Raw genomic sequence first — 14,102 nt, 5'->3', positions numbered from 1 at the left:
CACTTTGTAGACCAGGCTGGCCTTGAACTCAGAAATCCACCTGCCTCTGCCTCCCAAGTGCTGGTGTTTGTTTTTTTGAGACAGGGTTTCTCTGTATATCCCTGGCTGTCCTGAAACTCACTCTGTAGACCAGGCTGGCCTCAAACTCAGAAACCCACCTGTCTCTGCCTCCTAAGTGCTGGGATTAAAGGCATGCACCACCACTGTCTGGCATTATTTTTGTTTTTAATGTTTGTTACATTCAGGCTTCCATACACAAAGTAAATGACCTCTGTTCTCAAAAGAAACAACAAATAAATCTAAGTCAAAGCTCAGAAGAACCCAACAAAACAAAAATGGCTACTTTTATATATGTCCCATGAAGCCTGTATGCCACTGAGGAAGGTGGGTATTTTAGTGCTATCCATTTCTCAGAGCCAAAGATCCAAAGCTTATCTGATAGAGATAACACCTAAACTAACCCCCGCCCCCAGCAATTTTGTTGTATTCCCTGATTCTTCACTTTTTACAGGATGGTAAACCCATCTGGTGAAGAGAATATGTAAGTTTGAGAGGAACTTCTCAGTGGCCACAGACTTTTATCAGTGGTGCTACACCCCATTTTCCCAGTTGCCAGGCTCAAGTCTGGAAGTTGTTGATGTCTAAGAAGTATGTCCTCTTCCACTACTGTTGTTGAAATTACATGGCCATCAGCCATCTGCTTTGGGCCCTAAATTATTAACTACATTTAACAGTAAGAAATGAGAATACTTGATTCTAACTATATTTTTATAAAGTCTACATATTAAGGCAATTGTAAATGCTTTTTTTCTGCATGCCTTATGTAAATATAATCCAGTGTCACTTAATGATAGGATAGGTCTAGAAGAGGTACTGTGGTTGGTTTCACTATGTGAGAATGAGTGTTTACACAAGCTTGCCTGTTGCTTCTCAGCTGTGAACCTGTATATCATGTTATTATCGTATAAAATAATGTAGTTAGTAGTAAGACAGTGGTATTTGTGTATCTAAACAGAAAGGCGCACAGAAAAATGCATCAACGTTAACAACGGTTAGTATGCTTGTGTATGACATTTACCACAATGGATTTTGCGGGCTCTGAGCCAGTGAGTGAATGGAAGGCCTGGTATGCTACACCATGGTGGGCTTTATATGCCCTGTATATTAACAGTGAGTGTGAAGGCCTAGGACATGACACTGCCGTAAGCTTTACATAGAGACTGTATATTCCAGTGGAGTGGTGAGAGAGAAGACTCTGGGTACTGCACTTCTGTAGGCTTTATGTACACTGTATATTTATTACATGATTACTAAGGTGTTTTTTTTTTTTTTGAAACAAAGTATATGTAGCCTAGTGCTCGCTATATTGACCAAGCTGCTTTGAACTTGTGCAGTTTTCTGCCCTGCCTCCCATGTGTTACAATTCCCTATGTATGCCATAGTGTCTGGCTGTGCTATATTAGAGCTACATTTTTTCTTCAAAAATTTTTTTGGAGGGGAGGGGTATTGAAACAATCTTATTATATAGTTCAAGCTGGCCTTGAACTTGCGATCTTCCTGTGTGTGCATGTGTGTGTGACAGTGTAAAGATGCATCTTGAAGAACCTGATGCCTAGAGAATATCAGCATGGCTGAAGAATGGCTTGGTTTTTACAGTTATATTAGGAAAAGAATGCTGTTTCCGATAAATTCAGTTGACATTTCAAATAATGTTTTCTTACAGTATGGATGGCGTAAGACTTCAAAAAGCAGCATAACAGACAATTTGAAACTGTGTGGCTGTCCTTTAAATGTATGACAAAGTAATTATGTGAACATTTTACTATATGATTTTGCTCTTTTCTGAGTTTGGTCAAAGCTATTCATTAACTCACTGAATAGTAATGCTTTTTTGGTTATGTATGTTCTTAGGAGTGTCACAAGGTTTTGGTAAAATGCAGCTTAGTTTTATTAACAAAGCAATTTTCTTAAGTTTTATCCCCGTGAAGTTGGATATTCTTTCATGAAAATGCCTTTAAGCTTATGTGTCTATCTTATTTAATAAAATTACTCTTAAAGTATATTTTTAGCTATAAACTAGAATTATTTCATAATTTGTAAATGTTCTTTTCTGAATCTTTTTTTTAAAAGATTTATTTATTTTATGTGTATATGTACACTGTAGCTGTACAGATGGCCATGAGCCATCATGTGTGTGGTTGCTGGGAATTGAACACAGGACCTCTGCCAGCCCCGCTTGCTCTGGCCTCACTCTCTCCGGCATAATTCACTATAGCTGTCTTCAGATGCACCAGAAGAGGGCATCCGATCTTATTATGGGTGGTTGTGAGCCAGCATGTGGTTGCTGGGATCTGAACTCAGGACCTTTGGAAGAGCAGTCAGTGCTCTTACCCACTGAACCATCTCGCCAGCCCCATAATTTGTAAATGTTACCAATTTAAATGAAAGGATGACAAGGCTGAGGGAAAATCCACTAATTTCAGCTAAACAAGTTCTTAAAGTAAAAAAGCCTATTCACACAAAATTTATGTAATGGCTAGAATAATTGGTTTATTACACAGATGAATCATTCTTGAATGTACAAGCTCCAGAGGAGCAACTGGGTCTTTATACACAAGTTTTTTTTTTTTTCATCAAATTGAACTTTTACCCTTACATCCAAATGGATTAAGCAGTTAATATAATAAAAATAAGAGCTATTAGTGATGAATCAACCGAGAAACCACAAATAAACCAAATATGGAGAGAAAGTGTGAAAGAAAGTTGAGTCATTGAGGTATAAAAGATTTGGGAACAAAGCCAGTCACACTTTATAGACTGATATCGCCAATCTATTTTTGTTGACCAATTAGACTTTACAAGAAGTAGGTTTTGGCTTAATCTGGTTGGCTTTAATGTTAATTTAAGTTCTAGGTCTTTTGGAATAGAATGAGTATAGAAACGTTCATGTTCTTCATCTAGCTTTTCATAAATTTTAAAAATTCAAATTTAAATGGCTTCCACTTAAAAGTAATCTCATCGTCTCTTATAGGTTGGGGGACCTTTACCCCTTTTGAGCAGTATTGTGTACCCACCACCCCTCACACATTGTGGTTATCCAGATTAAAGTCAATAAGGAAAACTTTTAATCTCACATCTAGGTTATGCCTGGAGAACTGTCGTCTGCTAGGAGACAGTGTTGGTACAGTATTTCTGGTGTGGGCAACATGCAGCAGTACTGTATCAGGTGAAGACCGTGCATCAGGGAGGATGAGGCAGGTACAGCATGGGTTTATGGGAAACAGGAAACAGTCAAGTGGGAATCAAAAGGACTTTCTCTTTCAGAGTTCCCCTTTTATTTGTAGAGGATATCCAATAATCTCTGTAGTCACATCGCATACTTCTGAGTCCACTCCCGAGCTGTTCTGTTGTACTTGTCTCTATCTGTTTTGTAGATCTGAGCAATCTCAGGCACTAAGGGATCATCTGCATTGGGGTCACACAACAGAGAACTGATGGACAAAAGGACTTTTGAAATAGTTAGTGCTGGAGACCACTGTGACCGTAGAATATCAAGACAAATGCTGCCATTACTGTTAACATTTGGATGATAAATTCTTGTTGTAAATTCAACCTTAGGTGGTTTGAAGGGGTACTCTGTTGGGAAATCAATTGTCAAGAAAAATGCTCCACCCTGATAGGGACTATCATTTGGCCCCATGATTGTAGCTTGCCAGTGGAACATATCTTCCCCGACAGGACCTGCTGAACATTGTGCTGGGGGATCCTGCGCCAGGTCGTTCAGTTCCTTGTGGATTCTCTTCAGAGCCATGGTGGAAGGAGGCAGGCACTGAAGGCCTGGGGCTGCTTTGTTGGTTTTGGATCAGCCGCAGAAAAGGAGGAGGGCAGTTCTGGCCTGGCCCTGGCAGAATGCGCTGAGGGCCGAGGCCCACTCAGCTTCCGGGCCAGCCACCGTGGACACTGTATCTGTCTTCACATCGGTTGGCGCATCACCCTGTTGCAGCCCTTTTTGTGCTGCCGCAGTAGCTGTCTCTTCTTCCGAGACCTTAGCCTCTGCGGATCCCTCCGCCGGAGCCTCTGCCTTGGGCTCGTGCCAGGCCGGCTGGCTGCAGCGGTATCGCAGACTGACACAGCTTGAGCAGCTTGGGAAGGTGACAGTTGGTCAGGGATGATGTGATTGGCAGCGTAGTAGGCTTTTGTTTGTTTGTTTGTTTGTTTTATAACACTACCATCATTACAAACTCATAATAGGTTGTGCTATGATGTCATGATTGCAGCTGTCACCAGGTTACCAAATCTTATCTTTGACTCACTTTGAACAAACCACTGACGACTGCAGTTCACTTGGGAAGAGACTTGATGTGTCAAGTATTCCACAATATTTCAAATCTCAGACAGAAGGAGTTTTTTATTTTTAATTTAATTTTTTTTTCCCAAGACAGGGTTTCTCTGTGTAGCCCTGGCTGTCCTGGAACTCACTCTGTAGACCAGACTAGCCTCGAACTCAGAGATCGCCTGCCTCTGCCTCCCAAGTGCTGGGATTAAAGGCGTGCGCCACCACCGCCCAGCATTTTTTAATTTTTTTAAGAAGGGAATTTTAATTTTTGTAATTAGAACTTTTGAGAAGAGTATTCTAAAATTGTCTAGACTATACAAGACACTTGAGAACAGCTATATTGTTCACACCTCTTCTTTTTACAAAGACTGCTAAAAATAACCTTTCACTAAGTAATTCATATCATTTTAAAACACATTTTGGAAAGTTTATAGTAATAAAAGGGAGCTTTCCATATTCATCCCTAGTCCTAATTATATGCCCCTTTTCTCTTTTACTTTAGGAAACAGTCAAGTAAAAAAGGAAAAACAAAGCAGAATAAACAATAGCAAAACTAAAAAGCACAAGAAACACAGATGTAAATTAAACCCATTATAACACAAAATTAGATCACATAATATACAAGCAAATGACCAATAAGATTTAAAAAAAAAAAAGCCCAAACAACGCAGTAAGAGACAAAAAAGACAAAAAAAAACCAAAAAACCAAAAAAACCCAAAACTATAAAACCACCATTGTTAGTTGTATATTGGCCATCTACTGCTGGTCATCATGGGCTCTACTCTCAAGTGTGGTTTATATACCCAGTGAGATTCCATTAGAGAAAGCTATTTTTTCTTTGCAAGTGGTTGTGAACTGGAGATGGCTTCTAGGTTAAGGGTGGACCCTGTGTCCACTTCCCCGTCCCAGCACTGGGAGCTCATCTGACCAGGACTGGCAAGGGCTCTGTGTGTGATGCCACAGTGTGTGAGTTTTTATGTGCATTAGTCCTGCTGTGCCTAGAAGGCCTTGTTTCCCTGGTGTCATCCATCCCCTGCGGCTCTTACAGTCTTTCTGCCTCCTCTGCACAGCTCTCAAATTTCTAAGTGGAGCGGTTTAATAAGATATCCCACTGAGGACTGAGTGTTCCAGGATCTCTCAGTCTCTGCACATTATCTGGCTGTGGGTCTCTGTATTAGTTCCCATCTACTGTAAGGGGAAGCCTCTCTAATAATGGCTGAGTGAGACACTCATCTGTGTGGAGAGCAGAATGTTAGTTAGCAGGAGTCTTTCTGTTGCTATGCTACTTTAGCAGAACAATAGTGTCTGCTTTCCCTCTAGGCCCACGGCCTATCCAGTCTCAGGTTCTTGGCTACCTGAGCAGTACCAACCATGGGTTCCATCTTGTAGACTGGGCTTTCAATCCAATCTGACAGTGGCTGGTTACCCACAGTATTGGTGCTACTGTTGCACTAGCATTCTATGCAGGCAGCTCACTATTCCTGAGAGTAATGACTCAACTAGATGTAACTCATTTGTGGCACTGGAAGTTTGATTTGGTGGTCTAAGATGTCTAGTTGGGGATCTCCATTTAGATTTCTATTACATATGTATATATTTTAAGTAGCTCCTACTGGAAAAGGTTTCTATATGACCTTGCAAATGGCCCTTAGTGTTAGGTGTCCCTCCTCAGTATTCCCTCCCTGGTTCCACCCATCCCTTTCCTTTGTAATCCTTCTGTTCCAGTCCCCCTAGCCCCAGCCCCCACTGTCTCTAGTTCCATTTAGAGTAGAGTTTTGTGCAGGGCACTAAATATAGAACATTTGCTTTCTTTTGTATACAGCCATCAAGTTTGACCAGCACCATTTGTTGGATATGCTGTCTTTTTTTCAGTGTGCATTTTTTTTCTTCTTTGCCATGAATTGGGTTGTCCATAGGTGTGTGGACTTATGTTTGGGTCTTCAACTTGATTCCATTGTTCAGTGTGTCTATTTTTATCACTATTACAACTAGTGTATTACAACTAGAAATCTGGGATGATGATACCTTCAGCAGTTCTTTTATTATTCAGGATTGCTTTAGTAGCTCTCTCCCTCTTCTTCCCCCTCTCCCTTTTTTTTTCTTCCCCCTTCCCCTCTTCCTCCCTCCCCTCTTGTATGTATGTGTGTGTGTGTGTGTGTGTGTGTGTGTGTTTCCATGTAAAGGTGAAATTATTTTTTTTCAATTTCTGTTAAGAATTGTGTTGGAATTTCCATGGGGATTGCATTGAATCTGTAGATTTGCATTTGGTAGGATGGCCATCTTCACTATATTAATCCTACTGATGAATGAATGTTGGAGATCTCGCCATAGCCTTATATCTTCTCAATTTCTTTCTTTAGTGTTTTTTAAAGTTTTTATTATACAAGGCTTCACTTGCTTGGTTAGAGTTACTGCAAGGTAATTTGTTTTCGTATTAATTTTTGAGGCTGTTATAAAAGGAACTGTTTTCTTGATTTCTTTTTTTTAAAGCTTTATTTATTTATTTATTTGTTTATTCATTTATTATGTCTAAGTACACTGTAGCTGTCTTCAGACACACCAGAAGAGGGCATCAGATCTCAATACAGATGGTTGTGAGCCACCATGTGGTTGCTGGGATTTGAACTCCGGACCTTCGGAAGAGCAGTTGGTGCTCTTAACTGCTGAGCCATCTCACCAGCCCTTGATTTTTTGCTCAGTCTGTATATGGAAAAGCAAAATAAGACTTTTGTATATGGAGTAGTTTTGTGTGTTGATTTTGTATCCTGTTACTTTTCTGAAAGTGTTTTTTAGCTATAGAAGTTTTCTAGTGGAATTTTTGTTTTGCCATGTGATATTTTCTTTGAGACAGGGTTTCTTTGTGTAGCTTTGGCTGTCCTAGAACTAGCCCTGTAGACCAGGCTAGCCTCGAGTGCTGAGATTAAAGGTGTGAGCCACCAGCTTGGTGGAGTTTTTAGGGTCATTTATATATAAAATCGTATCATCTGCAAATAAAGATACTTTGACTTCTTCCTTCCTGTTTGTATCCCCTGATCTCCTTCAGTTTTCTAAATACTCTAGCTAAGACTTTCTGCACTATGTTGAACAGGTATGGAGAGAGTGGACAGCCTTGTCTTGTTCCTGAATTTAGTAGAAATGTTTTGAGTTTCCCTGTGTTTAGGTTGACATTGGCTGTGGGCTTGCTATAAATCATCAGTTTTTTGTTGATGTATGCCCCCTTTATCCCTAGACTCACAAGAAGCTTTATCATGAAAGGGTATTGGATTTTCTCAAAGGCCTTTTTTTTCATCTAATGAGATGATCATGTAGTTTTTGTCTTTCAATCTGTTTATATGATGGCTTACATTTATCCACTTACATGTAATGAGCCATTCCTGCAACTCTGGGATGAAAACCACTTGTATCTTAGTAACTGTGGCCTGATAAAAAGAATTGGGCAATATTCCTTCTGTTTCTATTTTGTGCAGTAATCTGAGTAGTAGTGGGATTAATTCTTCTTTGAAAGTCTGGTAGAATTCTATACTAAAACCATCTATCTGGTCCTGGGCTTTTATTGGTTGGGAGACTTTTAATGATTGCTTCTATTTCATTAGGGGTTATAGGTCTGTTTAAATTGCTTTTCTGATCTTGATTTAACTCTGGTATGTAGTATGTATCAAGAAAATTATCCATTTCTTTTAAATTTTATAATTTGGTGGAGTTCAAGTTCTTGAGTTGTATTTAAAATCCTCTGTATTTCCCCAGTGTCTGTTGTTATGTCCTTTTTTGTCTCTAATTTTGTTCATTTGAATATTTTCTTTTCCACTTTTTAATTAATTTGGCTAATTACTGATTTTTGCCACAGAACCAACTCTTCCCCTTTGTATTTGTTTGTTTCTGATTGGATAATTTCAGCCCTGAGTTTGATTATTGCTTGCTGGGGACTGTTTTTCGTGTTAGTTCTCTCTTTGTTGTGAAGCTTTCTAAGTGGTAACATGAGATCTCTCCATTTTTTTTTTCCAGGATGGCACTTAGTGCTGTGAACTTGCCTCCTCTTAGCACTGCCTTGGTTATATCCCATAATTTTGTATACATTGTGTTTTCATTTTCATCCAATTCTAGAAAAGTGTTTAATTTCCTTTTCCATTTCTGTCTTGACCCATTTTTCAGTAGTGGGTTATTCAGCTGGTATCCAACTTTAGTTGGTAGTAGTTAATAGGATGCAGGGTATTATTTCAGTTTTCTTTTATGTATTAAGATTTGCTTTATATTTAATTATATATTCAGTTTTAGACAACATTCCATGTGCTGCTGAGAAGAAAGCATAGTCCTTGGTGTTTAGGGTGAATTGTTCTGTGAAATCTGCTAAGTATGTAAGGTTTATGATGCTATTGAACTCTGGCATTTCTCCCTTTAGTTTTTTTCTGGATGACCTATTGGCAAAGGTTGGGTATTGAAATTGTTATCAGTGTGTCAGGGTTAAATGTGATTTTACCTGTAGAAGTTTTTCTTTTATGAACTTGGGTGCTCTTGTGTTTGGTGTATACATGTTTAGAATTACACAATCGTAGTGGATTTTTCCTTTGGGTATGTAATGTTATTCCCTATCTCTTTTGATTAATTTTGTTTTGAAGTCTTGTCAGATATCAAAATGGCTCCACCTGCTTACTTCTTGTATTTATCTCCTTGGAGTATCTTTTTCTATCCTTTTTCCCTGAGGTAATGTATATTCATGATGATGAGGTGTATTTCTTGGATGCAGCAGAAGGATGGATTTTGCTTTCTAATTCATTCTTTTAATCTGTGTCTTTTTATTGGAGGAAATTGAGGCCACTGAGATTTATCACGAACAATGCTCCTTTTATTTTGTTGGAGTTTTCATCTCTCTTTTGAGTCACTGGCTTGGGATGCTGTATTCCTTGTGTTTTCTTGGGCATGGTTAACCTCTTCAGATTAGTTTTTCTTATGGCACCTTCTATAGAGCTGGATACTGTTTAAATTTGGTTATTATTATGGATTATTTCTCTTTGTCCATATATTGTGATAGATAGTTTTGCTTAGATATAGTAATCTTGGCTGGCATCTGTGGTCTGTTAGAGTTTGTAGAATACCCAGCCTGTCTGGTTTTAGAGAAGTCAGGTGTTATTCTAATGGATCTGCTTTTATATGTTACTTGGTCTTTTTCCCTTGTAGCTTTTAATATTCTGTCTTTGTACTTGTACATTTAGTATTGTGTTGTTGAGAATTTATTTCTGATCCTTTCTACTGTCCTGTCTATATGGTTCTTGGTAACAGGGACTCCTTCTTTAGGTTAGGGAAAATTACTTTATGATTTTGTTGAAAATATTTTTGTGCCTTTGATTTCGTGGTGGTGGTCATGGTTCTCCTCTTCTTCCTTTTCTTTTTTTTCCTATAATTTATAGATTTTCATAATGTCCCAGATTTCCAGGATGATTTATGCCTGCATATTTTTGGATTTAATGTTTTCTTTGACTGAGGTATTCTATTTCTTCTACCTTGTCTTCAACCTGAGATTTTCTCTTTCCATGTCTTGCACTCTGTGTGATGAGGCTTTCTCTGAGGTTTTTATTGGGTTTTCTATTGTTCTTTTCCAAATTTTCTTTTCTTTTTTTTTCTTTTTCCTTTTGGTTCTTTTTGCACGTTCAGGTCTTAAACTGTTCTACTCATTTCCTTCTACTGTTTGTGTTTTCATATACCCGTTTTAGGGTCCTTAACTATGTTCATAATTGCTATTTTGAAGTCCTTGTCTCATGCCTCAGCTATATTGCCTTTCTTACGGCTTACTACAGTAGGGTAGGGTTCCTGGGTTCAGGTGGAGACATATTGCTTTGGATATTAATCATTGTGGTTTTTGCACCGGTGTCTAGGCATTGGAGCTTAGCATGATTGAGGTGCCTGTAGATACTGACTTCTGGTCTGGTCTTTGATGAGTTAGAGTTCCATCCCTTGGCGTCTGCTGCTCTCTCTGGATCATAGGAAAGTGTGGCTGTGGGTTGCCTGGTAGGGAGTGCTTCTTAGGTTGGTGGGTGGCATAGAGATAGAGTAAGCTAGAAGAACAGGATGAGAGCAGCTTCAAGAAAGATCCAAGGGGAGTTTCTTCACACTGAAAGGTGGGGGTACAGTCCTCAGGCTGTTTAGGGTATAATTGGAAGAGGGTATCCTACAAGTTGGTTGCAGTAAGGCAAGGAATAATAAAGAATAGTAATGAAAGGGTAGGGAGTCTCTGCCAGCCATGGCCACTGGGGTTGGGGGATGGGGGTAGGTAGGAAGTGCTTCTAGATGGGAGGGCGGAGAAGAGTTGGAGTCCACACCAAAGTTCAGCAATAGTCCCTTGGGAATGGATTGGTGGCCTCTGGGGCTGGGCCTGGGGAGAAGAGGGACCTGCAAGCTGACTGCTGCTGTAGGGCTCAGGGTGAGACAGGAGGCATTGTAATGGAAGATAGGAAGTAGAGTGAAAATTGCATATTTGGCCAGGTGTGGTGGCACATGCCTTTAATCCCAGCACTTGGGAGACAGAAGCAGGTGGATTTCTGAGTTTGAGGCCAGCCTGGTCTACAGAGCGAGTTCCAAGGCTACACAGAGAAACCCTGTCTCGAAAAACCAAAAAAAAAAAAAAACTAAAAATTATACTTACCTATTTATCTATATATTTATTTGGGGGCACGTGTGGAAGTCAAAGGACAACTTGTGCAAGTTGCTTCTCTCCTTCTACCATGTGAGCCCCAGGGATTGAACTCAGGTCATCAGCAAGTGCCTTGACCTGTTGAGCCATTTTATTGGTTCTTGAATTGTTTTTGAAATTGTCCAGGCTGGTCTTAAATCTCTTGGGATTAAGTGAATTTCCTGATAGATGAGTCTGCTCTGAGAGCACCACTGTGCTCAGCTCCTTTCCTTTTTTTTTTTTTTTTAAAGTATTTCTTTTTGTGCAGTGTTGTACACATGTGGAGGTCAGAGAAGAACCCAGGGGAGTCAGTCCTCTTCTTCCATTATGTGGGCACTGGGGATTGAACTCAGACTGTCAGATTTGACAGTAAGCACTTCATCTTCTGAGCCTTCTCATTGGCCTCTTTATTTTTAGTGGCAATGAATATGAATTATAATGGGGCCGATTGTATTAAATGCTTAAAATACATCTTACTGGTTCAGTTTTTTAATGGCTATGCAAAGTGAAAAAGTGCAAGAGTTGCTGATTTCAACCAAACAAAAATTGTTAAAACTGTAGAGCTGGCATGATGGTGCTTGCCTTTAATCTGTTCTATAGGCACAGGCAGGTAGATCTTGGTGAGTTCGAGGCTAGTCTGGTCTACAGAGTTCTAGAACAGCCAAGGCTAAAATGAGAAACCCTGTCTCAACAATAATAAAAACTAATTATTGCCGTGAAGTTTTTAAGTGCTGTCCTTACTTTATCTAGTGTCATGTGAGATGGTATCTTAAACAGTTTTAATTCTGTTTAGATTAATAGAGACAGACAGTAAGTCTTTAAGATCAGTGAATGGGTCAAGAAGAAACAGTGGTTCCTCTCTTGTATCAAGTTCATCAGCCTCCAGCAACCTCAGCCACCTGGAGGAAGACTCTTGGATTCTTTGGGGAAGAATTGTGAATGAATGGGATGATGTACGAAAGAAGAAAGAAAAGCAAGTGAAGGTATTTGCATTATCTACGGAAGTTCTTTCTCTTATCCCAGAGGACTGAGGAAAAAAACGGAAGGATTCTCTTAGTAACCTCTGTGCTGTGTTAGGAACATGTTGCCTTTAATACGTCTTCATTATCTGTGCTTGATAGAAAGAAGTCTAGGTTGTAGAAATTCACAGTTGAAAAAAATTTTTTTAGAAGTTAAATTTTTCCATTTTGTAAATTCAGAAATGAAATTGTGACATTCTGTGTCAGTATTTTGCCTTTTTCCTTCAGCAGCCCTTTGAATGTGGTGGTACAGTAGTATGAAGTGTATAGCTTTGGACTGACAGAGCCTTCACGCCTTGAAAGACATTCTCAGTGAGATGACAATTTATCATGGCTTTGAAGAACTTACCCAAGGCCAAATTGTAGCCTTGTTTAAAGAATTTCATTATTATTAAACAAACTTTAAAATTATAAAATTCATAAGGTTCTCCATTCCAACATTTCCCTCCCTAGAACTCTTGGATTACATTTAAAAGTTTTGTTTTCTTTTTGTTTTTAGGAGCTTGTTCGTAAAGGGATACCTCATCACTTCAGAGCAATAGTTTGGCAACTTTTATGTAATGCACAGAGTATGACAATTAAGGACCAGTATTCAGAACTCCTGAAAATGACTTCACCTTCTGAAAAACTGATCCGAAGGGACATTGCTAGAACTTACCCAGAACACAACTTCTTTAAGGAAAAAGATAGCCTTGGACAGGAGGTTTTATTTAATGTAATGAAGGTGAGCTCTATTTACTCATTTTTTTAAAATATGGAATGAATTTGTAAGAGGTTGAAATTACACATTTCCATAATGAAGTATGAATTTTCATCATGATAATCAGTACTTGGGCAGTAAGTTAGTTTTAGTTCATTTTCTGCTTTAATTCTGACGCTTCATCAACATGTAGTTTGGAGAACTTATTAGAAAATTTGTCCCATTATTTACCATTGGTTGACAGAAAGTGACTTACTCTCCCTGACCATTTCAGGTTCTTTATGAGGGTGGAGCGACCTCATGACCTGTGATACAGGCCTAGGTGTTAAGTGTGCTAAGCTCTTTAAAAGTTTACTGTTGCTTCTTCAAAATTGCCTTCCCATGGTTTCTTTTCCTCTAATCTACCTCTGTGAAATACTAGTTTCTTAAGTCATTTGAATTTTGTTGTTTTACCTTAACTGAATGTATTATTTATCTCTATCATAAAAATTTGACCTGACTTTTGAGCTCCGTGACCTTTCTGAGTACAAATTGCTTTATTTTCTTTGTCCTTAGGAGCTGCTACTTTCTTATTGGGAAATTGTCAAAAGAAATTGTATATAATAAACCATTTGCCTTTCTTTTTTTTTTTTTTTTTTTTGGTTTCTTTTCCAGACAGGGTTTCTCTGTGTAGCCCTGGCTGTCCTGGAACTCACTTTGTAGACCAGGCTGGCCTTGAACTCAGAAATTCACCTGCCTCTGCCTCCCAAGTACTGGGATTAAATCCCAAGGGATTAAAGGCATTGCCACTACTGCCCAAACCATTTGCTTTTTAAATATTTATAGAATACCATCTGCAACAAATAAGTAAGAGCTTTTTAAAAAGATAAATGGACTTTTAATTTAACTGCCTCACCAATTTTAGGTTTTTGGAGAGGAAGCTAGAATCTACACGTTGAAGTATTTTGAACATCATGTTTTACTTTTTAGGCATACTCCTTAGTGGATCGCGAGGTTGGTTACTGTCAGGGCAGTGCTTTCATAGTTGGATTGTTGCTTATGCAGGTGAGTTAACGCATGTAAGTAGTAACTGTCTAAGTTCTTAAGGTCAAATGGAGAATTTAAAAGCCAACTTCAGTTTCACTGAACTAAACAGATTTGTGTTATCTCTTTAAACATAACATATACATAGTAATTTACATTTGTATTTTGAAAGTAAAATGACGTATGGTGGTAATAATCTTGCCACTAAAAGAAATTTCAGATCCTTTTCGCCTCCTCCCTCCCCCGACCTCCCTCTGTCCTGCTTCTTCTTCCCTCTTCCCTCTGTTCTCCTCTCTCCTCTCTCCACCTTCCTCCCACTGTCTTTCTCCTCTCTCCTCTCTCCACCTTCCTCCCACTGTCTT

The 14,102-nt window shown here is 39.0% G+C and overlaps 2 protein-coding genes across 7 annotated transcripts in view; one reads left to right on the top strand and one right to left on the bottom strand.

Moving 5' to 3' along the window:
* Positions 1 to 14,102, top strand: part of Evi5 (ecotropic viral integration site 5) — a 167,478-nt gene that overhangs the window by 45,289 nt on the left and 108,087 nt on the right. For 5 of the 6 annotated variants that reach the window (XM_031337208.1, XM_031337212.1, XM_031337211.1 and 2 more), the window contains exons 3-5: positions 11,792 to 11,981; positions 12,517 to 12,741; positions 13,687 to 13,761. In XM_031337208.1, the coding sequence (XP_031193068.1) occupies positions 11,792 to 11,981; positions 12,517 to 12,741; positions 13,687 to 13,761 (490 nt within the window). Of the gene's footprint in view, positions 1 to 4,075; positions 4,152 to 11,791; positions 11,982 to 12,516; positions 12,742 to 13,686; positions 13,762 to 14,102 lie in introns of those variants that run through there. The other variant, XM_031337213.1, reaches the window with a different exon arrangement.
* On the bottom strand, positions 2,531 to 3,840 carry LOC116068076 (ubiquitin-conjugating enzyme E2 D2B). The gene has a single exon (XM_031337214.1). It carries the CDS (start codon positions 3,809 to 3,811, stop codon positions 3,368 to 3,370), a length of 444 nt encoding a protein of 147 aa, XP_031193074.1. The 5' UTR covers positions 3,812 to 3,840; the 3' UTR covers positions 2,531 to 3,367.

This window comes from Mastomys coucha, unplaced genomic scaffold (genome assembly GCF_008632895.1).
Source record: "Mastomys coucha isolate ucsf_1 unplaced genomic scaffold, UCSF_Mcou_1 pScaffold22, whole genome shotgun sequence".
NCBI classification, from domain to species: domain Eukaryota; kingdom Metazoa; phylum Chordata; class Mammalia; order Rodentia; family Muridae; genus Mastomys; species Mastomys coucha.
This window is presented reverse-complemented; position numbering and strand designations above follow the sequence as displayed.